This window comes from Orbicella faveolata, unplaced genomic scaffold (genome assembly GCF_042242905.1).
Source record: "Orbicella faveolata isolate gen_17 unplaced genomic scaffold, um_ofav_v1 contig_1, whole genome shotgun sequence".
NCBI classification, from domain to species: Eukaryota; Metazoa; Cnidaria; class Anthozoa; order Scleractinia; family Merulinidae; genus Orbicella; species Orbicella faveolata.
Window position 1 is genome coordinate 1,834,721 of NW_028301536.1, and position 26,618 is coordinate 1,861,338.

Consider the following 26,618-nt stretch of genomic DNA (forward strand, 5'->3'; position numbering starts at 1 on the left):
TTTTTTCTTTAATTTTCCACTGAATATTAAACTTGAGAGCCAGTATTTCAATAACAAGCCGACTCGTCAGGAACTTCACTTTAAACAACATGTTTTAGAAGAGGTTTGGTTTATCTTAGAGTTATTGCCCGCTATGACATACAACGAGGGATATTACATAAATGAGGTATTTACTGTGGCTTAGAAATGCTACGCGCTTTGAGTTTTATCTGTAGCAAGCGTGGTAAGGGATTTTTCAAAAGCCATGAAACTAATGGTGGCTAGATCCTCCAAAAAGCAATATTTTGAATTCGCTTATTTTAAATGACGCTGCTGAAAGTTAACCTTCGGTTCCAAAGTCAATATGTTAACTCTCTTTTAGTTATTAGTCGCAATACATGTCTTACCTTGTTAGATTGGCTCTTAGCCTGCTAGCAAATGTCTTTGAAGTTGGGAGGGTATATGTAGGTAGGTAGCTCTCAGACTTCATCATCAAGACAACTGATATTTGTAGTTGATCTTTGCATTTATTCTCATCACTCGTCTACCTGTCAGTGTATCGTTATGGTAGAAAGAAATTTGATTTTGGTCAGTTTTAAAACCGCAACCGTCAAGATGATTCGGCGACTAATTACAAAATTATCAACGCTAGGAACAGTATAGAGAACTATCAGTTACATGAGCTTACACGTTTTTTTTTTTATTTTTGCCTATGTTACAAATTCAACTCGAAAAAAATGAGCTAGTTCTTCCCAGTCTCCCTGTAGCTCGGTAGGTTAGCGCACCTGATTGGTGCGCCAAGTCATAGGTTTTAACCCAACCTCGTTCCCAGGGAAAAGCCCTGGAAACGAGGTAGGTTTCACCCATCATTTATTATTTGTGACAAACTGGTCAGTGAATTTCGTTTTGTTTGTTGCTCAACAAGAACAAGTTTGTTTCACAATGTTGCCAAAATATTTTTGTTGTAGAAGCTCTGTATTATTTTCTTTAATTTGGCGATTACAAAATTACTTCCTCATTGAAGAGACATTAGGATAATGATAATTTACCAAGGTATTAGTACTAGCCACGAAAAAAGTAATATTAAACTGAATATACGCGAGGATGAGTCAAGGAAGATTATTAGGCCAATGTTCGTATGCTCTGTACCGGACTGGAACTAGCTTGCAATGGAGGCTCCTGTAGGGGAATATTATTAGAAAGAGATCAAGGTCATTTATTTGCATTTGAAAAGACTCCTCGCATTAACCTCAGCTGCAAGCTATTTCCGGTCTAATACCGAGAATACGAAAAAACACGGGTTACAGACTTGAACAAAGTGGCCAACTTTTCCAAGATGCGCTGTCTGTGTAGCTTCCTTTAACGTAGCATGAAACTATTCCAAGCATCCAGAGAGGTTATAAATCCTAGCCTCGCCAACACTGATCAACCAAGCAACAACAAAATAAAAAACCGGATTTTCTTGTTTAAAGTAGTTATGCTGGTTAGTGTTGCTGTAGATATATAAGGCATCGTGGCGGAAATTTTAACAAGTATTCTCGTCAGCTGATTGCAAAATCGCACAGCAAAATAATTATAGGTTTTGCAACATCACAGTTGAAGTGTTTGTTGTAATCACGTGCATGATTTTCCCGCAAGTTTATATTACTGCTGGATGTTATAAATATATGCATCAAGGCACTTCGAAACCATGAAACCGCTGAACCAGTGTTGCGTTTCAATTCTGTTGTTCCTGTTCACTTGCGAGTTTTGTTCATTCCTTGTCAAGCTTGACAACAAATTGACATTTCTCTCAATTGTATGCTGTCTCATATATAATTATTGGACATGGCTGAGCTCTGATTCGCGGGGCTTGATAACATGTGCGAAACAATGCTCAGCCTCCTCCGGTAACTGACAGATATTGACAGCTAACAATTTATTTGTTTGTAACCAATAATAACTCAGATAGCATGGGAAACAAGTAGTTATTGATAATGCTACAGTTTACTACGCGTTACTGCGGGCAAAATATCGGTTCAGAGCTGTGCGGGAACATTACGACTTGTTACATAACAGCTAGGCTACCCAAGCTCAAAGTTCCTGGTTAATTACGTTCAAAACACCGATGTAGTTAGTCAGGAAAGTGAGTGATTCTTATCAAAGAAAGGTTTGAAGTTTACCCATGGGTAAGTTTGCCGCTTTGTCTTTGACAACCATTGTTTTCGGAAGAGCTGTGATCTGAGGTTACCTTTGCATGCTGAAGTTGAAAGATTGCAGGTAACATAACCGGAATTTGTGAGGGTTGACTTCGTGATGACTGTGTCGACCTTCGTTTTCTTCTGCAGATGTAGTGATCACCGGTTAGGTTAACGGGGGAAATTACCTACATTTGTAATCCGAGAGAATTAATTCGAATTTTGGCCTAGCATTTCATTAAAATCATGTCTGTGCTGGGGGAACTACAAAGCTCACCACATGAACTAAGGAAGAACTCTTGTTTACATAACAAATAAGTCCACTTGAAGTTGAGATAATTAAGTAATATAACAGCAGAAGCTTACCAAGAAGAGAATTAGAAATATGATTGCGTCACTTGGACTACATGCAATGGTGAAAAATTTTGCGCTCAATGTCCTCAAGTTCCTAAAGGCCTCACAGACGAGTCGGTGAACTTTTGAACACCCACGGAAGCGTGGGATGTCAACCAATCTCAACTCGTGTATTCTCTGCTCCTTCCCCCGCATTTCAACAGAGAGTGGTCTAATGCAAAGTATTGAATGTTCTTTTTTTTTCATCGATGTACAGCTAATCGATCCAAACCAGTTCTTTATACCGACTTCGCTGACAGGATTGTAAAATTCAATTAATAAGGTGAAGTCCCCATCGAGTACTCAGTCTGCATAACACTTATTTCACTTATTTCCATTATTTCCATGCATATCCGATATGTACTGTGTATGGAGTATGACAAAACTGAATGAGTTTAGCATCCTGTGCGCTAAATGGTGTGGAATTTGCGTGAATTTTAGGTCAACATTCTTATGAATGTTTTGATGAATTTTTCGTATTTAATGCTTATGATAAACGAGGACAATGCATCTCTTGCTAACAATTTAAATACAATTGTTTAAAAACAATTTCACTTCAATTATTCCTTTTATAGCATATCGTCAGTATAGTGACGAAGCATTGATTGCGGAAAAAACTTTACAAGCTAGCTTTTACATAGTTTCTATTTTTTTTGGCGGAGGTGGGCTAGCTTGTGAACAGACTCTGGCTCGAAAGGTCTGACTGGTGCTGGAAGGTCCGAGAAGAAATTCAGGCCGAGAGTGGCCGGGGGGGGATTGGGGTGGGGTTTGGGGCGCACATCCTCGACTAGAGGGCCTCTTCACATGCTAAATATTAGCATACCTTCTAAGCATTTGGTAGTACATTAATGAAAAATTCCCTAAGTTGACGATTTTCTCTATGTTATCTCCTGTTTGCTATTGATGTTATATATGGGTTATTGACCAAGCGTGAAGTCAAGATGGCTTGATACTGGCCAAGTTCTTTTTTTACATGTATGTGGACCGAGACGGAGTCGAGGTCCATAAACACGCAAACAAGAACGAGGCCAATATCCAGTTATCTTGACCGAACAAGCATGGTCAAGAACACTATTTTCTTCCAGGACACAGCAGGTAATCTCGAGCGGGCGAGGTAGCACCATCTTGCCTGCTCGGGTAGCCAATCACAGCATAGGATTCGGTTCATCTTGTCCGCTCTTGAAGCTAGCCATATATAATAAAAAAATGGTTATTTTAATTTGAGAACTTGCTCCCGAGAAACAAAGGTGTCCTTCGGGATTCCCGCGGCTTGGAATGAAACATGCAAAAGATATCATGTCAGAAAGTCTTTTCTGCCCGGCAATGCTTATAGCCTCTCCCGATCCAAAAAGTTCAATATTTGACCAACTTTGAACGAAGTCTGCCGGACTCTGATGAAATTCTCATCAAAGACGATAAATTCAATAATGCTGTCTCGTGATCGAGGAGAAATTTGCGGACGGTCTCGTATCGAATGGATCTGGATGATGGTAGCAAACATCCTGAAACGCATCAATCATGTTAGCAAGGACGGCCAGTCTATATTACCGCCTGTGAATTCAGCAAAAAACGCCAAAGAGGGGCTGCACAATAAAGAACTCAGGTTTTTATTGAAGTCAAAGAGAATTAGGCCTCTGAGGGAGAGCCATTTACAAATCGCGAGCTCATTTGCTCAAACGATCAACAGCAAATAGATGACATTCCAGCGTCCTTGCAGACAAGTCGGATTTGAATGCCGAGGGACACTGGGTCACTGAACCGAAGGAAAACTTTCGGCCTAGGGAGGCCTGAACCTTTAAGTTCTTTGTGACACAGCCGTTATTAACAAAGTTGTTTGTAAAATCTTTCCCAGCTGGTTGTAAATGCTGGTGTGTCTCCGGCAGTAAAGATTCTCTATTTAGATAAGGAAAACGCAGGTCATTCCACTGAAATAGAACTTGCACTGAGATTTTTGTGAAACTCTGCCTATTGATTGTTTATAATATCGGAACTTAAATTTTGAAATAAAAATGAGGGGTCCCCATGTTCGTTTAGGAGCAACAGCACCTTGTTTATACCCATATAAATCCTTATAATAGCAATATGATTGTAGTCTCGATTGCTTGCTAAATTCACGTTTCCGACGGTTGCTTTTTGCTCTACACTGAGAATTGGTCCATATTTATTTTACACAGAGAAATTTATTACTCAATTCAAAACAACAGAAAAAAATGATAGGTCACCATGCTCGTTTGCGAGAAAATGACGATTTACCTCTATTGCGAGGTCCAGCTGTAAAGAAAAAGTCGCCATTTTTTAATGCGCGCGCACTAATCACTCGTGAAATTATGCGCAGTAGGGATGCGCAATGCAATACCGGGGAATAACCTTAAAGGTCTCTAGATAGAGCGTATATTCAAATTCTCTACCGTAATCCGGCATAACTGCTCAGCCCTGAACTTCAGGGCTGGGTGACGTTTTCGTTAAATTATTTATTAGGCATTTAAAGCCTTAAAAAAAACCCAGTTATTCAAGAATATTTAGTCAAGACAAGAGTTAGGGAAAAACCACAGAGTTTAACCAATGAATGATAAATTTTGACGAGAATTCAATAAAAACTAGGGAGAAGACAAATTTTCATTTCAGTGGTTATGCAGGGCGGTGTTCCAAATTTATCTGATATGAGTAAACGGACGACATTCCCAAGAGAGTACATTATGAAGCGCTTTTCAAATAAAATACATTATAACACCGATTCGTCAACTTTGTTCTGTACACTTTTTCAAATTAAATACTAGTTTAGTTCATTTTAAAACAGTGAGTTGAGATAGCTATACTCTCTGTGGTTACTTAACCGAAGCGACTGAACCAATTTATCAGTTTATCTGATTCACACAGCTTCGGTGAAATTATGGGATCCTTCAATCATGTTTCAGTAAAACTGCCAAACTGTCAACTACAAAACTATATTTTCTTCGGCAAAGCACTCGCAGTGTTCTTCGGTCTTTGTGTTATTCAACAGGCGGTTTTTGCGTAGTTTTGGTCCTAGTTTTCTGTATAACACAATGAATTTTGGCCTTTTTCTTTGACCGCTCACACTGACTACACTAGCGTTCTACTCGCAAGTACTGACGAAGTACCAGAAATGTGATTATTTTATACGAATTGATTCCCTGGCATTGTTCAGTTCTGTGATCAAGAAAATAACCCATAATATCCTCAAGTTGAAGATTTTCTTGATTTTCTTTACCCGCTTCTTTTGGTTTATTTGTACAAATGCCGACCTCTCGCTGTAACATTGTGTATTCCACATCACTCTGCATAGTAAATTCAGGCTTTTTATGATCAGCTGTCTTCTGTGTTAGTCTTGTCAGCCGTGTCGGATCTCTGTCCTTCCCGCTAAAACATCGTTTAAATCACAATAAAGTTGGATGAGACGGTTGATCCAAAACTACAAGATAAGCCTCCGACGGAGATAGCTGAACAAATAGGAATTATAGAAAAACGTGTTTCAATCAATTCGCTCTCAGTCTCTCAGCTCGGACTTTCGATCGATTGATCGGTTTAAGCACTATGCTACACCTGATCCGGGTTTTGACATGGATCAACCTTTTTCCATTAAGACCGTGTTTTCAGGCTTTCGATTCAAGAGATATAGATCATTCTGTTCCGATAAGATTAACTTTTTTGTAGCCTCTTTGTCACTTTCAATACATGTACTTAAAGACGTACATGACATTGCTAAGGATAATATTGTGCAATGTTTTCACGTCGAGTTTTACCGTAAAGTACGTTGCTTGTATTGCAAAATTATTCTGAAGGGACAGGAAACCTAACTGAAGCATCTTTGTCATGCATGAAAAATTTCTATACTGGAATTCAAGCGTGATTTATTTTGCTTTTGTGAAGAATCGCCTTTTTCAACTATCGGCTGAACGGTTTTTTTACATGGTCTGGCACCACAATCCGGGCGTGATTTAATTAAATTCAAAGCACGTCTCAGCGAAATAATTGGCCTTGAATTTGCGCATAAAACAAACAGAATACCGAACAAACACGAAACGCGAAATTTCGCCAATTAAATTCATTTACTATCGGTTATTAGGCAAACCAAAGCAATTGAAAGACACTCCTTCGAAAAATTTAGGTATATTAAAAATCCTGGAATATAGACTCGATTTCAATTGCTACGATAAATTATTTGTCCTGATGGTTAACATGAATCAAGCAATTAAATCAAAAATATTGGCCAGCCCCTACACTTAGCCGAGCAAAAAAATCGAATAAACGTTAATTTAAAATTGATCTTAAGAGATTTGTGTGTTGATACAGTATATTCAAGGAAAATGTCGGAGTCCAAAAGAATGACAAGCATTGTATCGATTTAAAAATGACGCCAAAAAATTTAGCCGTGTACTCAAGGAACTGCCGTGCAAGGTTTACCGAAATGATAGATTCAAAGCTTGAGCTTTGCTTTGAAAGATCCGGATTTCGTCAGGTTTATTGAAAACACATAAATGTCGGAAACGAATTTGCTCAATGCTAATGTATGATAAATCACTTCAGTCAAGGTGAGACTTTTTAATACAAAAGACAAATTTATAGTAAACTTGTGAAACTTGACTGATATTATTGAGTGCTGCCATGGATCAACTTTAATATTGAAAGTACATGAGCCATGAAGTGATTTTGGGGCTAGAAGCATCTATCTGTAGCTTTATCGCCGATTCTCTGTTAGTTTTTATTTTATTACTGAATTTATATTATAGCAAAATAACGAAATTCTTTAACCTTGCTATAAAGAAATTCTCCACTTTTCTAGAGTACAACAAAGGAGAATTTCCAGTGATGGTACCACGGTTATTTCATTCTTAAATTAGGTTTTTATCGTGTAATCGCCACAGACATCAGTCAGGTTAGAGACATAAGAGCACGACATATGCACAAAATAGATCCTTTTTGATCCAAATTTGATTGGCCCTTGAGGCATAACTGGGAAATCTTTGCACGTAACATTTTTAATTCTACGAAAAGCACGTGCAGGAATTGCACACGGAATTCTGAATCCGTGCAGTGAAATTATGGTCTGCTTTCTTATCTACAGAAAGTATGATTTTTAATTTAATTTACGCGCACCAGTAACAGATAGGGCACGGATATTAGGCGGGTTATGAATGGTTAAAAATGATCCACGTGGTTGTGACAGAATACGAGTGATTATTCTGAATTTTCATCTTTACTATAGTTTACTCAAATACATATTAAAGTTCTCAAGTTCTTGCCATGCCTTAGGTACTTACCTTGTTTGAGCACGGAATTCATTCCCGTCTTGAAAATTGATCAACTGAACAAAAACTGCCAAATTGTGATGCTTTTTGTATACTTTGGGGATAAAAAGTTTTTGAAACAGGACGAAACATACTCCTTCCTGTGTTATTATGCTAATTGTGGCAAAAGGTTAGCGAATGATTCATTTCTCCCTTATTTAGCGTAAACAGATCGAAATAAGAAAAGTTGTTGTCCCAATAGGGATATTAATTATCATAGTTTTACCGATATTAGACTTTCGCACCCCTCAAACTATTTATTTATATTGCATTTTTACCGCCGTTTCCTTACGAAAAAGGCAATCTTTACGCAGGGTCGCTGTTACTGGTTTAAGTAACACTCCGTGTAAAGGTCAAATTTCACAATCTTCATTTCAATTTGTTGGAAAATGGCCAAACCGAAGCCTTGTCGTTTAATGTTTTTCATTTCCTTTAGTATTGAATATCCGGCTAAATAAAAGACGGTCCGGCTAAATAAAAGACGGGCTTCACAGAAAGAAAATAGCTTTTGATTACCGGCGTCTCTTTGATATAAGCACATTGTAAAAATAAGCCTTTTATGTGATTTAATTCTGTTGCAAGTTTTAAACGCGGAAGATGTGGAGAGAAAAAGATTGAAGTAGATATATCTTTTTGTAAATTTAGTGAAGCTCGGGTATTCGCGGAAAAGTGGTGTAATTTGCTTTAATACTCTTGTGAAACCAGAAGGTATGCTAATTTTTAATTCGCGACCCATTTGCCTGAAAGAACGACATTTTACTTCTCGCACAGAAATCCTTGGAATTAACATTACTTATATTAAAAAAGAGTGATAGATGATCACTTGGACTGTGTTGAACAAGGTGGGCTCGGTTATCGATTTTTCTAAAGGTTACCTGACTCAAACCGCGCAAAACGATCACCAAATCACAAAATCAATGTACGTGAGATCATGAATTATTGTCAGGTGTAGTGAATCAAATGCATTTTAAATAAACTCCATAGCGAACACACGGCCTGCCTAATCAAGTCGAAATATAACACAAAGCTTTCACAGTGTTAGCCCTGGAAAAGACGGCAAACGGTGCAACATAATATTCTTTACATTTTTCATTTTGCGTAACTATTGACAGCTAACTACCCGGACCTTGTCAATATTTTAATTTAGACTTGATAATTTTAAGCTAATGAGCATCACCGAGAAAGTGTTTCATATAACTGGGAAAACGTCGACCTTAGGCCGGTTAACGATTAAACATCTGTGAACTGAACAACAACTTTAGTTAAACAGTATTACTGATATCATTGCAAACAAGTCGGAGACTTAAGTATGTCGGCTTAATTTGGTTCCAAAGAGGACAAGAAAACAAAGATTGAGAAAAAACGCAAAACCTACAAGATTGGTCTAAGAGTACCCTTCATCGGAGCAAGAAAATAAATTTGGATTGTCGTAAATAGCCTGCGCGAGTTGCGAAAAAGGCAAAACGGAAAATCCATGATTAGCAACAAGTGCTGGATTTCCTTTGACTGGTAGAAGCAGAGAAGGAATGAAAAAACTGCCATGAATGAGCTTATATGGGTAATGAAGTTTATCCTTTTACTAGCTTTCAGAGAATTATAAATGAAAGAGAAGAAATGAGGCGACAGAACTGATATTTGCTTTAGAAGCTTGTTCAATTTGAATCAAACTCACCCCACCCTTCTCGGGTTTACCTCGTTTAATTTTGGCATCTGACAAAAACCTTTCGTGAGCAATTTCAACATTTCGTGACTTCTTTAAAACGAAACTTAAACGCCTTGCTGTTTAAGAAATCGTTGCAGATATGGAACGAAACGTTTTAAATGCGATACAAAGATAACATCTTAGATGCGAGATCGTTTCGTGACTTGAGAACGCTATTTACCTTGTTAGCACCAAGTGCTTACTCAACTTAGTGTATAATGCTCAAACGTGATATCACGTCCAGCGTGTAATGCTCAGACTTGATATCACTGCAAAATGTAAAACAACTTGAAACAAAAACAAAACCAAAATATCGTTAATAGATGACTAAATTGTATCAATTTTTGTTGATTCATTTGCTGTCAAAACTTTTATTGGTGGTATTTCGTCTGCAATTAGTACTCAGCTCGATTTTTATAAATTCTTTTCATTGAAAAACTTTTTTTGAATATATTTTTAATAACAGCACTTGTTTTTCAGATATAGAAATCATACTGTTGTTGGAAAGTATTTTCCGCCCAGGCATAAAAGTAATAATGTATACGAATGAACGAATATATCAAAGCGAAATTGTTGAATTCTTATCTAACGTGAATAAAAATTGTATCTGCACGCATTACGGACCAGCCAATCAGGAATTTAAGAGCGAGTATTCAAGTACGTCTCACAGAGTAAAAGGATTGCACATGGTAAAATTAAAGTTCAAATTATCCATACGAAACAAAGAAAAACTGATCAAGAAAGTTATTTGTCATATTTTACAACAAACTAATTTTCTTTTAGAGATTTTCCTTTCGGTGTTTCCTCTGAGTTTAATTAATCTTTGTCAAGATGGCATCGACCGGTACTTTTTCCAGCGTGGGAGAATATTACTTTGAGTGAATTATAGCGAGGCGCAGACGCCCGCCCTTGTGTTACGTTCCGAGCTCTCACGAAATTAAAGGTGGAGTCGGAATATAAATTGCCTATCAGTTAAGCCAGATAGTCGGCGTGGATTTCCACTCTTTTGACAAAACCTGAAATCGCTGAGACTCGGTAAGAGTGATAACTTTTACTTTTATTCTACCATCGAAAACACATTTTGTAGACTTCTTATACCCGGGTAAAATAATTGTAGTATTTTTTCTTCATTTTGCATTGAAGATAGTTGATTTTACAAGGTGAGCGATATTTTTATTGAATGATTTCCACATTAGCAAATTATGAAGCAATGCAATTATCGATGAGGAAACTAAAGCCATTTTGTTTGCCAACATATCAGCTTATTTCTCTTCTTTTTACAGCTAGCTTGTTACAATCACGAAATCGAAACATAAAATGTAAATTAAGTAACTTTTGGCATGAGAATTAACCATGTGGTAGTTCCGTGAATGGGAGAGTGATATTGTGCAAAAATAACCACGATATACAGAGGCGAAGAAATACGCAGGCTGGCAGTACTGGTTAGTTTTGATCATTTTAAAAAGGTCTGTCTACGATATTTGCACCGAATGGGAAAAAAATACTGGATTTGCAACAAAGCTGAACAAACGATTTTTTAAAAATCATTCACATCGGAGGAAAGCGAAGGGTGCTTTCAAGAAAGCATGAAATATTAATTATATTCGTACAGAATTGGAAATCAAGCCGGCTTTGTAGTATTTCGGCGGATGTACTGATCTCGAAAAAAAGATTTTCCGGCAAGATCGTACTCAATGGCTAAGTTAATTTACAAATGGAATTTCTAGATTTAATAGGTCCCTTCGATCGAATGATAGCTCTGCTTGCAAACTCAGTTGATAGAGGAAGCCTTCAAGGACGCGGAAAACCAAGCGCTTGCTTTGCACCGCGGAAAACAATACCTCAGTTCATTTCAATGCGAAGAACATTTCAAAATACTTAAATATCTGGTTGTAAAAGTTATCGTCAGTAAACCCATTAAAAAGTGTTCATGATCCATAAGGGGAAGCTGCTTGTAAAAGCTGCATGGCAATATCTCCCAGCTATCGTAGAGCCACATGCGAGCTCTCTAAGTTCCAGGCAGAAATATTTTTCATCCACTCTATATTTTATATTTAAAGCGTTTAGGATTTTCCAGTGATAACTATATATAACTGGAGATTGCAATCTGACACAGGCCGGAGAGAAACAGATAACATCTTAGTATTCATACTCATCGCGAACTGAAAGATTATTCCAAAAATTCTGATCGTTGTTTGAAGCTAAATATGCCGTCTGGTTTCACAAGTAAAAGCGTGAGTTTGCCGCCAATAGCTTGTGAAGCTGTAAAACGCAAGGCCCGGCTCACAGCGAGGGCCATAGATTCTGATGCTGAAGAGCTTTCAGTTTTTCAGCTCGAACTGGTCATCCACAGGAGAATTTTATTGAATTCTATTTTACAATTTTAAAAGGTACCTCATAAAACGGATCTTGCTATTTTTTAGTTGCGAGAATCAATAACAAACGGATTGCATTGGCAGCACGCGAGGAAATGTTTTCACAACACGCACAGAAAACGAAAGCTATGAGACGAACTGTAAACAGGGTAAAGGGGAAAATAAAATAGAAAGCTTGCATGCTTAGTTGTTGTCAATTCAGTAATTCAACGCAGGTGGTAAGGCGTTAGTATGCTGACGAAAAATAGAAAGTGCAGATCGTACGTACAACCAGCAGTTGGTTAAAATCTTTTCTGAAATAAAACGATTTTCCGTTCGAACCACTTAATCACGTGCCAACTGTGAGTGCAAAGATACCCCCTGGCGTGGTTTCCTCTAAGGCGCATCGCTCGTCTCACGAATTCGGCCAAACGCTCTGTAGTCATTTTATAAGAGGAACAAAGAAGCCCTCCTCTTTTGATCATAAAATCTCATTTTCTACCAAAAAACGTACACTTAATTGATTTCTGCTTACGGATAGGAAGTCTTTAAATTTATTTCCCACCGAATGTATTAACTCTGCGATGCACGTGTGCCGTGTCCCAAGATCACACTTGCTTAATTTGGCGGAACCAGTGTGTTTTTTTGTATTATGCTAGGAATAATATTTGCAGAAGAAAAATCCCACTTAAGTACAAATGAACCAAGAAGTAAGCAGTTCGTGAAGTTGAATGACATTCCGTGCCCGGGATAACGTTATTTAGAAATCGCTCTCGACTGGAAGCTTCGATAAAATAGGCTGATATGCTAAATTTACTCGCTTATTTACTGAACCGCTTAGCAGTTCAAACTTGCTGCAAATTGCACGGCAACAAACCTGGGCATTTGAATAAATTAAAATCTCTGTTAAGCCTTTCCGTTTTTAAGTGTCACCTTTAAGCTCATCGGCCTTAGCTGATCTTTACCTTTCTTTAGTATAGTGGCAACGTTTGCGGGTGCGAGCGACGAAACGCCGACAAACCTGATGCAATCTTGTCAGATTGTAGACCTGCTTGTGCATGCATATTCTAAACTATATATGCTGTGCAAATGTCTTCGAGTCTCTATCATTGCCGTTGGTGCAGTTTGCTAGAGAGATTTATTTAAGTACTTAAGGATTTTTTTTCCGGAGTCGCAACAAAAGATGTTGCGTCACGCCGCAAACAAATCAGACATACTGACAAGACTGAACTGAAAAAGGCACACAGGACAAAATGCGACCTAACGATATTGGTTTTAGTCACTGCTTGTCGTACAGTGGTTTCGAACGCAAAATTTACATGTTAGTGATTTCGGGAAGCGTGGTTCGATTTCGTTCAGGGTGGGTTGAACAAAAGGTGTTGTGAATGACATTAACGAGAAAAAACTTATAGGGAAGCGTAGAAAATAGGCTCTGTGCTGATTTGAATAATCGAATATCGTATGTGAATTGTGTGCATAGATAGAATATGTATAATTCATTACCACTACAACGACCTCAATTTGTTTTTTCCATTTCACTTAGTCCGAGAGGAAATAAGCGAAATTTACCGATCTATTATTTTTAATAATATTTTCCTGAATTTCACGAAATTTTTTCCATGCGTGCCTGCTCGATTTGCTACCAGTGATGAAACATTCCCATTGAAAAATAGAAAGAGGAAGAGGTATACACATATCAAAATTGACGTTTCTATTATTAAGGGAGGAAGCCCTACACAAAAAGAAATAAACATAATTCTTAAATTTCTTTTTTTTCTGTATTTTCCACAACAATATCGGAATAGGAAGCCGATCGTGTCAAATCGTGTCGTTGTGTTTGGAGTGAGGGTGATAGTGAATTCATTAGAGTAATTTCTAACAAAGTCCGCGTTGTGCGCATAGAACTTGGTTGGCTGTTTCGGTAATGAAATACTCCTTTTGCCTCCAAATTCATTGATAGCAAAGACGAGGACGTCAGCCGGAGAGTCCAGCCAATCAGAAGCGGTCTTTTACCTGTGGTCGCTTTCTGATTGGCTGTCGAGATTGTTCTTTACAAGATGACATTTATAATCAGACAGACCCAATTCGGCATTTAGAGGCCACAAAAGCCCTCAAAATTAGTCATCTTTGTACATATGAGAAGAAAATTTTACCGAATTTCTTCGATCTTTGCCAAGCTTCGAACAGATCACCTCCCGAAGGAAACCATTAGCTCAAGAAATCGCTGAAACGTAGGTATCTGAAGGGGCTTTCCCGGTTGAAACGAAATATGTACTTTCTTAGTAGCGGTGAAATGCTTCGCTTTGTAAATTTCATTTTGTTCGTGTACTAAGCCAGATAATTTTCCATTTGCCCTAGGGTTTTGGATGATGCGTGTATAAGTAAAGTAAATGCGAGCGGAGATCAAATGAAGACAGAAATAATAAGATAAACTTGTTTGTTTCAGGCCTTTACTGTGTTGGTTAGATGCAGCGATCGAATGAAATTTACTACTACTACTACGAAATACGAAACTGAACTCAACATGTCACGGTGCCGACAAAGGTTAGTTTAACAGCGATCGCGAATGATCTGCCCGCGATAAATCTTGTTCATATTCTTTTGAATTTATCGAATTTATGTTTGTGAAGGCTGATATCCGGTGTAATTCTCTTTTAGGGTAGTCGACAAGTACGAGTGAATGCAGACTACGGTGAGCGTCACTCATTATTCTGTCATTGACTACAAAGAAGTGTAGATCGTGGTCTTCATGCGGCGAAACCACCATGGTGACTGTCATTACTAACAAGCTGAAAAATCAGTCTCTCGAGGATCTCCCGAATAATGAGCCGGAGGTAGGATTTCTATGAATTTATGTTCGTTCGAAAGACCTGTCGTAAGTTAGTACGCTTTTGACTCGATCGCGAGTTGACACGAATTTCAATGATGTTTACTCTTCGCTGCTTTGCTTTCAGATAAGTGCAATCCAACTCCGAGCTAACCCTGCCCGAACTACGCACATTTCAGGTACAGTGCATTACTGATATTTCACTTTCGTGTGGTGTGAGAAATTTTTGTGGGATTTTAATCTTGCTTCGAAATATCGCCAAATAAAAACTGCATTTAATCATCCACGCATTGTTTTTGTTCGCCTGTACTGCTACAAAACACATGGTTCACAATGCAATATTTCCTTCGCTTTCAGAATGCCCCCTCGCACACAGGCTGCGTCGAGATGTGCGCCAGATTATCGGGCACTCACGGACGCGGAGTTACCCATCACATCGACCTAGACGAACATACTGCAAGAACTGTTCTTCAAGCGACTCATCTGCTATGCACAGGAGTGCTCAGCCACCCGCTAATAAGAAATTATGTTCTTCACTCTCGCTACCAGGGTGTGAAAGCGCAGAGGTGCAATCATCCTGGGTTCCACGAGCTTCATCGGTTTGGCAACCGGTGGAAAACTGCGGGGTAAAACCACGGTCTGAATCGTGCCCGGACGAGAAATTTAACTTGGCTGAGTCGCTGTGGATGAACAACGAGGTAGAATCCATTTCAACACCTCCTGCCTCGCCAACACCAAGACCTGCTTCAGCAGATGCAGCACTCGGGGAAAAACACCCATCCACGAAAAACGAAAGGACTGATTCTGTTCTCACGGCGAACAAGATTAGCAATGCTAGAGACTTTAACTTTAATTGGAAACCGAATCTAGCGGGGTTGCAAAGAAGCCGTTCACAACCCTGCTTCGATCGAAAGAGAAGTGGTATGAAGAGAAGGATAGAAGAGGACTTCGACGCCAGGAGACCTGCATTGGACTTGGCGAAAATGGAAGAGGTCTTGATTTTAGATTCAATTTATTTCAGAGTCGTGCAGGCAAAAAATTGTTATTCCTTAATCCTAACGAGAAGCTAAATAATCACTGAGTAGTTTTGAATAATTCATTTTTATGAATATTTTACAAAAGACGGTTTCTAACTTGGTTGTTGTTTTTTTCTTTTCTCGTTAAAAATGATTAATGGGTATTTCAGTCTAATAATAAGCGGGCGTATTTTTTTTTGCTTTGCAGACCTCGTACTACCGTTGTCGAGACAGAAAAAGGGGCCTACGGATTCCAAAATACATGGTAATTCAATGCTTTGTGTACCTGGTGAATGGTGTCGCTAGATAATTCTTAATGCAAATGCATATGTTTTCCTGTTTTAGAATAAAAAGTATTCAAGAGAATTAACAAGCTATTTCGCGGAGCCGGAGAATTTTACGCTGAAACCGATCGCTTCATCTCCCCTGTACGCCCAGGACAGCAGTATTATGATCACCCCAACCTCGTCTCCAACGAAGCAAATGGATTCAGGAATCGAAATCGTCGAAGGCTTTGAAGAAAACAACAAGATATCAGACCTGGAAAACGGCAGATTGAATAATTTAAGCCCTAAAGCACAGGACGAAGGAGTTTTTCATTTAGATTATAATTCCGACCTCGATTTGAACTCTATTGAAGACGATCTTTTATAGGAAAAAAAACACTTTGGCATGTACAGTCTTTTAAACTTTCAAAGTTTGTAAATGAAGCCGCTCGTACGTGGACCACTTACCAAAACAAACATTTATTTATTGCCTTGTATTTAGATCCTAGAGTTGTATTATCTCCTTGAATATATCCATGTAGAAACAGGTCTTGTATATTTTTGCATATATTAAGACTGTGTTACGCAGATGAACAATTTTTGCACGTTGTTCCAGCTAACATGAAGTTAGGAAGATACGAAATTCAACGAAAGGATGTATTAAAATGGGAAGAGATGGATCTTATAAGATATTAAAGAGATTGTTTAATAGAGATATTTGCAAATTCAAGCGCAAGCTATTCAATAAGGGCGGACGGCGGTCGCAGTCCTTGAAGCGAATCGCGTTCATGAAGTAAACAAACTTTTTTCGAACTGATGCTTTACCGCGCAAGTTTGGATTTCGCGGCAAAATTCATTTTTAACCAATCAGATGCAAGTATAGCTGACGTCACGATTCTCGAATAAGAGTCAAAATGGCGGCCATGTTTCTTGTGAGTTGTACTTTTGCAAAACTATGAGCGATTTTGCGAGCAAACTCTCCTTTCTAAGGCCTGTTTCGGCCAAGAAGAAAAATAAGCATCAGCTTTTCTCGCCGGCTGTAAGGTAGGTTGATATTTTTTCGTGAATTTGTGGCGTGAAAAGGGTGTAGTCATAGATGAATCGAAGGTGAGAGACGAAAAATTGGACTATCAAACAAAAAATAAGGTGGAAGTTCGTTGCTTTGTGCTTTGCCTTCTTAGCGAAGATATGTTAGTTTCTAAAAAGAACATCATTTATGACAAACCCGTTAACTTGTGGGGGCTTTTTTGCTTACACTCTTGCAGCCTGTATGGCTTGGCTGTAAAAATTTACTAGGACCTTTCCAGAGACATGTTTTTTCGAGCTTAATTGAAGCTTTAAATTGTTATTGTTTGCGACGGAGGCGAAGCTTGTTATCTGCCAAGCTGGGGACCCATTTGTTTTCTAAAAATATTGATGAGAGTTTTCTTCAGAACTGTGAGGAAATTATCGATAAAACAATCTTAAAAACACGTTATTCCATACAATTCACAAGGTTGTTAGCTTACGTCCATGGAAGTTCAAGGTCCTCCAAGTCGTGAAGTTGACATTTTGATAAAATTATTCAAGCTTAATATGTATCTTTTATAGCAAAATTGTTTCCTTCATCGCTCGGAGCGTTGTTTATAAAGATAATTTCTTTGAAACCCAATTTAACTCGTTTAATTTTGGAAGCCGAAGAGTTTTTTTGTGTGTACATCGCAAGTTTCCAAATACGAGCAATAACCGGGCAACCAATGTTGCGATAAGGAATGATTCACTTCAATTTTCTCAATGAAATGGGTTGTAATACACAAATGGGGCCGATGATTATTTTTCTTTTTCGGTTAGTGAAAGCGGTTAGATCAAGCAGAACCGACCGATTAAAATTCACCCATAATGTGTTTTTGTCACTTCCCATGTCACTTTCTTTACACTTTTTGTTCGCGCGGAAATCCTTTCGTCTCCATGTACCTTGAGATTACGTTCTGTAGTAGCATTCATGTGTTTATTTGCATATTGGTCCAATATTTTAGTTGATTTCACCTGTATGTTTTAATTTCATTCGGCTCGCATTGCAGTTTCTTGGTCAGAAGAACCCTTATATTGCCCGGGTTTTCGTGACCCTTTTAAGAGCTAGACTCACAAATTTACTTTACGGGTGACATTGCGCTACGGGTGACAGGAAACTCTCTCCGTTTCTTGCGAAATTATCATCTGATCCATTATTACATGCGTCTGGGTTCCTGTTTTTCTTCCTCTGCTATCTTTGATGCCAGAAATTTAAAAGGGAGCACGTGAACTCCCTAGATAAGACAGCAATGTTTTATTAACATCGGTGTAACCAGTACTCATTCAATTTGTTCAAGAAAACGTACTGTAGAGTAGAGTTGGAAATTTCTCGTTCTGATTGTTTGTATTAAAAAATAATAAGTTTAGGAAGGAATATTCAGTCTAAGAAGCAATTTCCTCCAGAACTTGACATTACAGTAGTATGTTGAGCAAGATAGTCAAGTCCAAATGTATCCCAAACGTGTCATCTGCTGTGAAAGTTGCAGTTTATCTGCTCTTGAAAGTGACTATGGTAAATATGATACCAAACATGATGTAGTTGACGTGGGGGAAGTTAGCTTTCAAGGTTTCGAGTCACATAAATGGAGAAATGTAATGGATTAATTACTAGTTTTACTATTAGTGTTATTATTATTGTCATTGAATATGGAGATTCATGAATTAGAGTGTTGGGAATTGGTTTGACCAGACTGATTGATCATTGATTACAATCAGAGATATCTCTTTAAAAGAATTCCAGTTATTTTTCATGCTGGTGTTCCTCATGCTGGCAACATATAAAGGAAGCAATTGTGAGAAAGAACCCTGGGAACAAAGTGGAATTTCAAGCAAATTCCTTGAGCCATGAGCCACGTTTTCTGATTGCATGAAATAGGTTTGAAAATCTCTTTTACAGCTATTTGACAGCTAATTGTCTAGGTTTTTGAATGATTTGTAACATTAATAACGTAATTTTTCCTGCAATGCACACATTCAAATGTGAAAACCATTACAAACCACCATTGTACCATGGTTTAGAACCTACAAAAAACATACGAGATGCATCAGAAAAGTGTCATCAATGGATTGCAGACATCATTGACATTAAAAGGACAACACACAAGTTTTAATTTGTTAATTTTCATAAATATAAAGTTTTTGTTTTTTGGCAATAACCGATTGAATATTTTCCATTATTGATTATCGTGTTGCGTAAGGTTTTCGATTGATGATCAATTGTAATCAATGATTGACACACCATTAATGTAAATTGCAAGAAATTCAGATATGAGGATCATATTTCTTTCACTGGAGATGCAAGGCTTATTAACTACACGAACTCTTATAATGCTAACTACTGGCTTTCAAGGAGATGAAATAGATCTAGAATAAAAGCTGAGCTAACCAGGCCTTCTGATAGGGTGCGATGAAAAAGTGCAAATTATGCGGAATTTGCAGGGCAGATTATGTGATTAGAAAGGCCAATTATGTGATAAATAATGTAAATTATGTGATTTTTTTCTGAGCAATGTTAAGCTTGTTTTATAAGGTTTTAGGATAAGAAAAACACTTTTTTGCTGCCCTAAAGACATTTTGAACACAAAGGAACAGTAGTTATGCATCTTGATTGACATTAGTTGGGATAAATAAAAAAAAATGAGGTCTTCTGAACTATCGGTGCACCAAGTTAAAAGTTGAAAGGACACAGCTAACATGCCAAATGAATGATCAATTATTATTGATATTCTTGCATGCTATGATTAGCTTCTTACACTTTGTTTTTATGTGCAGTATTATATTTCTGAATACAAGAAACCAACTTTTTAAAATTTATATTGCAAGGATCATCAATGAAACCACCATTGAATTTACAGTTTTTAAACACTTCATCCTGCTTCACAATAATATTATTCAATCCATAATTAAGCAGGCAGATCATAAACTTATATAAAACCCCACAGTACATGTTGGTTAATTTATATTATATGCCAGTGTGTCAAACTGGCATCTGATCTCATAATAGTATTGTATAACAAAACTAGCTTGAACATAACAAAGCAGTCTTTCTCCCTGTAGACAGTAGTTGATAATCAAAGGGGACTCTTCGAGTCCAGTGTCTGAAATTAACTTTCCAAGGCAGGCGCCAACTGGCGACTGAAATTTTTTTTTCAGTCGCCATATGGAAAAATGTGGTCGCCAAAAAGTGTCAGTAAAATTTTTCCTTTGCAGCGAAACAGAAACCAAAATTTTGGGGTGCCATGGGCTTGCCGGCAAAATATTTGCAATTGATGTAATCAGGAATCTAACCAGTGCGCAAATCATCTTTTGACTACTTTGACAGATCTACATTTCCGCCTTTTGACGCCCAGAGAATATCTAAATCTTCAACTAATTTCTTCACGGATGTTCCGTCTCCACCTTGTAATAAATTACGGAAAGATTTCAGAACATCTTTGGACACCACATCGCCTGAATAAATATTTATGGCGAAAGAACGCACGTGGCCTCTTGCGCCTGCAATACATATGTTATGGGAAACTGCTGAAAAAACATGGTGGGGAAGCTTCGCACTGATCGTAACTGTGAAACGTTGTGGCAGATTTATAATGAGGAAAATTGGCTTTATACTTCAAAAGCAGCGGGAAGGTAAAAAGTAAGTGCCCAATTGGCGGGCGGCTTTGAATTTTATTTTAATTGATTTGGCTGAAAATCAAAGTTATTGTATAATTGTTGTGGCATGAAATAGTTAATCGCCCGCTGGCGACCAGTTGTGAAATTCTGGTCGCCAGAGCAAAGTTTTTAGTCGCATTGGCGACCAGGAAAGCGCAATTTCAGACCCTGGAGTCACGACTGAAAGTTTTTGGTCAAATCCAGGGGAAATTGAGTAAACTGACTCGAGTTGGCGTGGTTCTACTGTACAAGTTGACTGCGGGAAATTTTGTCATGGACAAAATTTTCTTCAACACGTTTCAAAAATCTCACTGGTTAAAGTTTGCAAGGCGATGAAAACATACCACGACCAAACGTCTACACAGATGAATGTAGCCAGTAAAACAAGCCATTTGGTTAAGTATGTTGAACTATTTCCAGCTAAACAACAAACCATATTTCCAATCGAACGTATAAACTCCATTGAGTCCGAATGTGTATATATCAGCCATTCAGATTGGCTAATCTGAACAAAGGGCGTGTTTGTGTTTCACCAGTAGGCGACTCTTTAAGAATAAGACTTGTACCAGGCCCTGGACATGCAAAATAACGCCTTGCAGCTTTGAATATTTACAAAATCGATGGTGACTAAGGTTTTTTAGGCTTTTTCCAAGGCAAATCATCTTAAAAATGACATATTTATGCAGGAATTCCTAAGAAACTTGTTGATTTATGTTTTATTTTATGAATGTTGTGCGTTCTTTTGTGAATTATGTGATTTTTCGTGAATTGTGCGATCGGATGCGATTTGAGGTCGATTGTGCGAAATCGCACCATCGCATAATATCAGAAGGCCTCCATTTCCATAATAATTGTGCAGGGACTATGGGGATATTATTTCTACTCTCCCTATGTTGCATACTAGTCCATCACAGGTTAAACCCCAGCAAGAACTCCACACAATGACCGTGACCAGTGCTTAGTCTACAGTGTAGGGTCACTTGCCAACCATAAGGTAACAGAACTGGATTAGGAGTCTTGTCTTGAAAGAAAGATTAGGAATTACATGACATCAGAGACTCAGAAGCTCAAATTAGTATTTTCTTTTCAAAATTGGCTCAAGTTTCCCTCCTCCCCTCCCATTTGATGGAAATCCACCTGTGTTTAACCTCCTAAACCAAGATATTTAGAGTGGTGGAAATCAGGTGTCTTCCATGGGTTGTCAAATCTCCTTGATAACAAGGAAAATGCTTGAAATAGGCAGTTTTGCATTCATATTTTTGCTTACTACTTGAATGTGTTGATCATGTTAAGATCTATTTTTCAGTCCATTGCACCTTTTGTTTTTATTCAGTTTTGGTCACAAGTATACTAAACTGCTTGTAAAAATTTTTCTTGTTATTCTTAATTGCATAAGGTTCTTAGGAAGGGACAATAACATTAGTGTGTGGTTATTTTAGTTTCACAACAGAATGAGTTCTGAATTATCTCTTGTTTGTCGTTTCATTTGTTGATTGAATGGTGTTTTGTCTGAAAACTCGCCACTGAATTAGCATCCAGACTTAAGGACGTAAAGAATATTGTCTTACGGCTGTAGTCTGTTGATACAGATGGACTGTGCCTTCATTCAATCACTGCATTGCATGCTTTCATGATAAAATATCACGCATCTTTGTAGCATTAAGTTACAATTATAGTTTTTTCATACATGTGTGATGTTAAACGCTTAAATGTTTAAATGTTACAATCCACTCTTCTGTTGGATCTAAAAGCTTTTGAAAAGTTGAAATATTTTTAATTTGCTTTGTAGTATCAGTGGTATAGTGGCATTAAAATGTTAAAGGGTGTCTGGTTTTAAAGCTAATTTTTCTCTAATGCACCAAGTTATTTATGTTTTAACAGTCAGATGATCAAATAAGTCTGTGATTAAACAAATTCCACTGTTTTGTTATTAAAACTTAAAGCTTATGATATTCTTTATTAAGTGTGCAATGGAAGAAGTTTTTGGGTTTCTAAGTCTTTTTTCATCAGTTACATTATACATGACTTTGTAAAGAATGTATTTTTGATGTCATCTAATTTGCTTGTTGTCTGAAATTGGCTTGCTAATTTGGATAATATTGATAACTCAAAGCCAAGTTCAGCCAAAGACAGCTGATTCAATTTAGTTCTTGATGTTAACGTTTGAAATTTAACTTGAAGGTTATATCTAAAGCAAGACTGCTGTTATCTAGATAACCATTTTTTTTCTTCTTTGTTAAGCTTGACAATGTGTGAGAGTAGTCAATAAAGAAAGACTGTTGTTAAGGACTGGCAGTTTAGATTATTTGAACAGCCGTCATCTTCACATCAAGTGAAATAGCTTCATCACACTTTGATATTAGCAATATTTGGTCTAAGGTCAGGTTTGTTAAAAAGTTGACAAATGTGCTAAATGCATTTGTTGCTCTTTTGTTTATGTTTTGCAATTATTAGGACATTTAATTGTTCTGGTTGCATCACAGGCAGCCCAAGTGCAAGATGAGAGGAAATAATTAATGTAAATGAAACGTATGCGAACGCGACTCTTGCCTTCGAGCGGTGTTGTGTTACAAAGATGCGATTTACAAGGGTTTGTATGGGAACTTTACAGGTTTGCTTTAAATACCTAAAATTTAATGTTCTGTGAATAAAACTGACTTACCTTGCTTTCCTGTCATATTCTTTGTTGTTTCACGGTGTTTGAGGCCGTTTTGAAGTGTTTTCAGCGAGTTAGCGCTGGTGGTGGTGTCCCACTAGAAAAAACACAAGGTTGGCTGGCTCAGAATTGAACCATCGTACTGCGAAGGCCAAAATATTCCTGAGGAATGGACCTAGCTGCTTTAAATCACGATCAGCCGAAGCGTGAATAACTTGCTTCCTAGTCCGTCGGTCGCTGGTTCACAAATCTCATCGCAACGGCCTGAAAATTGCTCGTTTACTGGCTCAAATCTGCCTCTCTCGCTGCTGCATCATGCGTATACCAACAGTGAGGATACCAGATTTGAAAATTGAAGCTTAGCTACCACGTCCGCTTGACAAAAACAGCACTCGGTCGGGGTGGGAAGGAACTATTGCCTATATGCAAATCAACACTGTGCGAGGGTACACTGTGTCAGATTTCACTGAAAATGGCTAAACTGGAAACCGCTGGGTTATTTGAAGCCCTGCGAAAAGCCATGAATGCATTCGGATTTCAGTTTTGAACTTTCAAATGAATGTTCATTCTGTCATATAGGCAATAGTTTCGTCCCATCTCGACTGAGTGCTGTTTTTGTCGAGCGGACGCGGTAGCTAAGCTTTGATTTTCAAATCTGGTATCCTCACAGTTGGTATATGCATGATGCAGCAGCAAGAGCGAGTTATTTAAGGCTTGAAACAGCAGCATCACAAATTTGCTATGGCAGTTAATTTACCATTATAAAGATGAAGTTGATTAATAGCTCTGAGGTGATTGATTGGAAGACTTGACATGGTTTTGTTATCGGTTTTCATTTATGTGTTTTTCTTGAGTTCAAAGGTGATTTACTGCATTGTTTGACAGTTTTATAAATACTGTAAGTCATTTGTATTTGGAGTGTTGAAGGTGAATTGCTAATAAAACACACTTTGGAGGTTCTCCCTTCTACCTGCCTTTTTGTTGGTGTGGCCCACAATTTTGTGTTTTGATTTACAAGTTATGTCGTATGTAGTAGTAAAGGCTTTAAACTTGAAGCCGGGATCATTTTCAGAGTTGCTTTAGTGGCCGTTGCTGTTGTGGAGAGGTGGCTTTTGCAGAGAGGTAATAAGAGTGAATGTAAGGACATTCTGCCGGGACATAAAAAAGTGGCGGTTGTAGAGAGGTGGCCATTGTGGAGAGGTGGCTGTTAGTGGATGTTCAGCTGCAGTACACCTTATCAGGGCTGCTGATTTTCTGCGATTTCACAGAATCGACCTAAAATCACAACAAATTGCATAATTCACGAAAAATCGCAAAATTTGTACAAAATCACACAAAAGGAAAAAAAGAGGAAATTTTTGCTTTACTCTAAATTCTTTGACAATTGCTTTAAACGTAATTTCAAAGTGTTTTACCTTTCAAAAGACCATGGAAAGCTTCTGTAAGTGTTCGTTTGACAAATGAACAAACAAACAAATGGGTGTCCAGGGACCTGGTGCTAGTTATCAGTGTTACATGATTGATAATTGAAAATTTCATTTGATCTCCCCATACATGTGTTTTCCATGAAAGTATCAGCTTGAACTGCTCGATAGTCGCTTGCAAGATGTAGTTTTTTCGATTAACTCGAAACAGACATCCGCATGGATAAGTTTGTTGTTAAATTGCCAAGTGCTTCTTCCCAGGAGAAAAAATGATCGCACTTTCCTGTAATATTTAATACTAATAGCATTCTTAATATTGATAATTAATTATTTTTAACACTAAATTGGCAAAATTGGGCATCTCCAATTTCAATATTTTAAAATGAGCCAACAGAAGATTTATTTCAGATGCTTTATAATGATTCCTTTGTCCTGTAATAGCCGGTCTTGGACAGCAAAAAAATGGGTTGCACTCCTGTGAGACCTAACAAAACAAGGTTAAATTAGCTAAAAATAAATTGCATAATTTGCCGCGTAATAGACATTTTCTTGCAGCATAATGTTCCTTGAAAATTCCGCACAATTTTCTAAAAATTCTTGTTCAGAATATCAGAAGCCCTGCCTTATGTGCACTTGTTTGATAATATTTGAAGCTTACACTGAATGGTGCCAACTCTTCTATAAATTATTTACAGTTGTACAAGGCTGAGGAGGGTTCAGGACTTATTACAATGTGATGATAATCCAGTAAATGGTATCCTTTGTGTCCTTGGTAAGTCTGTATATACATGAACAAAATTTAATATTTTGTTGCCCTTAAATCGTGTTTGTTTTTGATGGCAAGAGTTGGTCACTTGCATTCTGTCAGTCAAGCACAAAATAAAATAAATGTCAATTGTAGTTAGTATTAAAAAAGCCATTAATTAGACATATAATTTTTATCAACTTCTGGATGGTAATCAACTGACTGTTCCACTTTTCCTCTGACATATCACAGTGGATTCTTAAGGAACTAATCACTTTGCTATCAAGTCAAGCTCACTGCTTCCTTAATAATCATCAAAGCAAGGCTATATTGCCATAAACGTGGAAGAAAATGCAATTTTATATTGTTGTGTTGAGAAATTCTTGATCATTATTTATTTATTTATTTATTTACATTTTGTATTTATTTATTTATTTATTTACTTATTTATTTATTTATATATTTTACTTTTCATACAGGTATTGATGGCAGGTAAGACGACTTCTGTTATTGCCAGATACACAAAGTTAATAGTAAAGCAATTGTACAAAAATTGAAGATGTCTGATTTAGTGAACTTGTGTCAACACTAGAATGCGTTTTGTGGTACTGAACACTACATTTTCACACTTGCGTACTTACATGTATGTTATGTGCCTCTGAGAATAATTTGGTAAGATGTAAAAACTGAGGCAATGTGCTTCATGATTTTCATTATTCTCATAATCTCTCTGCTTACCAACATACAACATTGCATTGATATAGTTATGAGAACATTTGAGCAGTGTCTGGATTTCTTGTTATTGTTTCAGGTACAATGGTGGAACAAAACATCTGCTTAATTACTTACTTTTTGACTTTTGTGAACTTACACCAGGAGATTTTAGGTGAGAATAATAAAAGGGCTTGAAGGAGGAAAACATAGATTGGTGCTCCATTGTAAAATTAAGTGTGATCTGGGCCAGAGGAAGAGAAAAGCCAATATACTGTATTGCTTAATGAGTGAGATTTGCTCAGATAGTAATAATTCATCATTTACATGTAGTTTTACTGTGAACTCATACTAATTTATA

The 26,618-nt window shown here is 37.5% G+C and overlaps 2 protein-coding genes and 1 long non-coding RNA gene across 6 annotated transcripts in view; 2 read left to right on the forward strand and 1 right to left on the reverse strand.

Moving 5' to 3' along the window:
• Positions 1–8,018, reverse strand: part of LOC149117676 (uncharacterized) — an 11,134-nt gene extending 3,116 nt beyond the window's left edge. Inside the window, exons 1-2 of the long non-coding RNA XR_016205898.1 lie at positions 7,829–8,018; positions 387–527 (exon numbers count right to left, since the gene is read on the reverse strand). This is a non-coding gene — a long non-coding RNA (uncharacterized LOC149117676). The remainder of the gene's footprint in view (positions 1–386; positions 528–7,828) is intronic.
• Positions 1–16,733, forward strand: part of LOC110042634 (protein FAM53A-like) — a 17,320-nt gene extending 587 nt beyond the window's left edge. The window contains exons 1-7 of one of the 4 annotated variants that reach the window (XM_089284163.1): positions 1,987–2,147; positions 14,358–14,455; positions 14,570–14,745; positions 14,866–14,917; positions 15,096–15,730; positions 15,963–16,019; positions 16,100–16,733. In XM_089284163.1, coding sequence (XP_089140289.1) covers positions 14,677–14,745; positions 14,866–14,917; positions 15,096–15,730; positions 15,963–16,019; positions 16,100–16,408 — 1,122 coding nt within the window. In that variant the 5' untranslated portion in view covers positions 1,987–2,147; positions 14,358–14,455; positions 14,570–14,676 and the 3' untranslated portion in view covers positions 16,409–16,733. Of the gene's footprint in view, positions 1–1,986; positions 2,148–10,479; positions 10,593–13,969; positions 14,143–14,357; positions 14,456–14,569; positions 14,746–14,865; positions 14,918–15,095; positions 15,731–15,962; positions 16,020–16,099 lie in introns of those variants that run through there. The other 3 variants (XM_020748004.2, XM_020748003.2, XM_089284159.1) reach the window with 3 other exon arrangements.
• A 92-nt stretch (positions 16,734–16,825) lies between these two features.
• The window catches only part of LOC110042628 (dynein axonemal assembly factor 9-like), a 28,671-nt gene continuing 18,878 nt past the window's right edge, over positions 16,826–26,618 (forward strand). The window contains exons 1-4 of the mRNA XM_089284012.1: positions 16,826–17,064; positions 25,497–25,573; positions 26,026–26,038; positions 26,358–26,432. Coding sequence (XP_089140138.1) covers positions 16,976–17,064; positions 25,497–25,573; positions 26,026–26,038; positions 26,358–26,432 — 254 coding nt within the window. The 5' untranslated portion in view covers positions 16,826–16,975. The remainder of the gene's footprint in view (positions 17,065–25,496; positions 25,574–26,025; positions 26,039–26,357; positions 26,433–26,618) is intronic.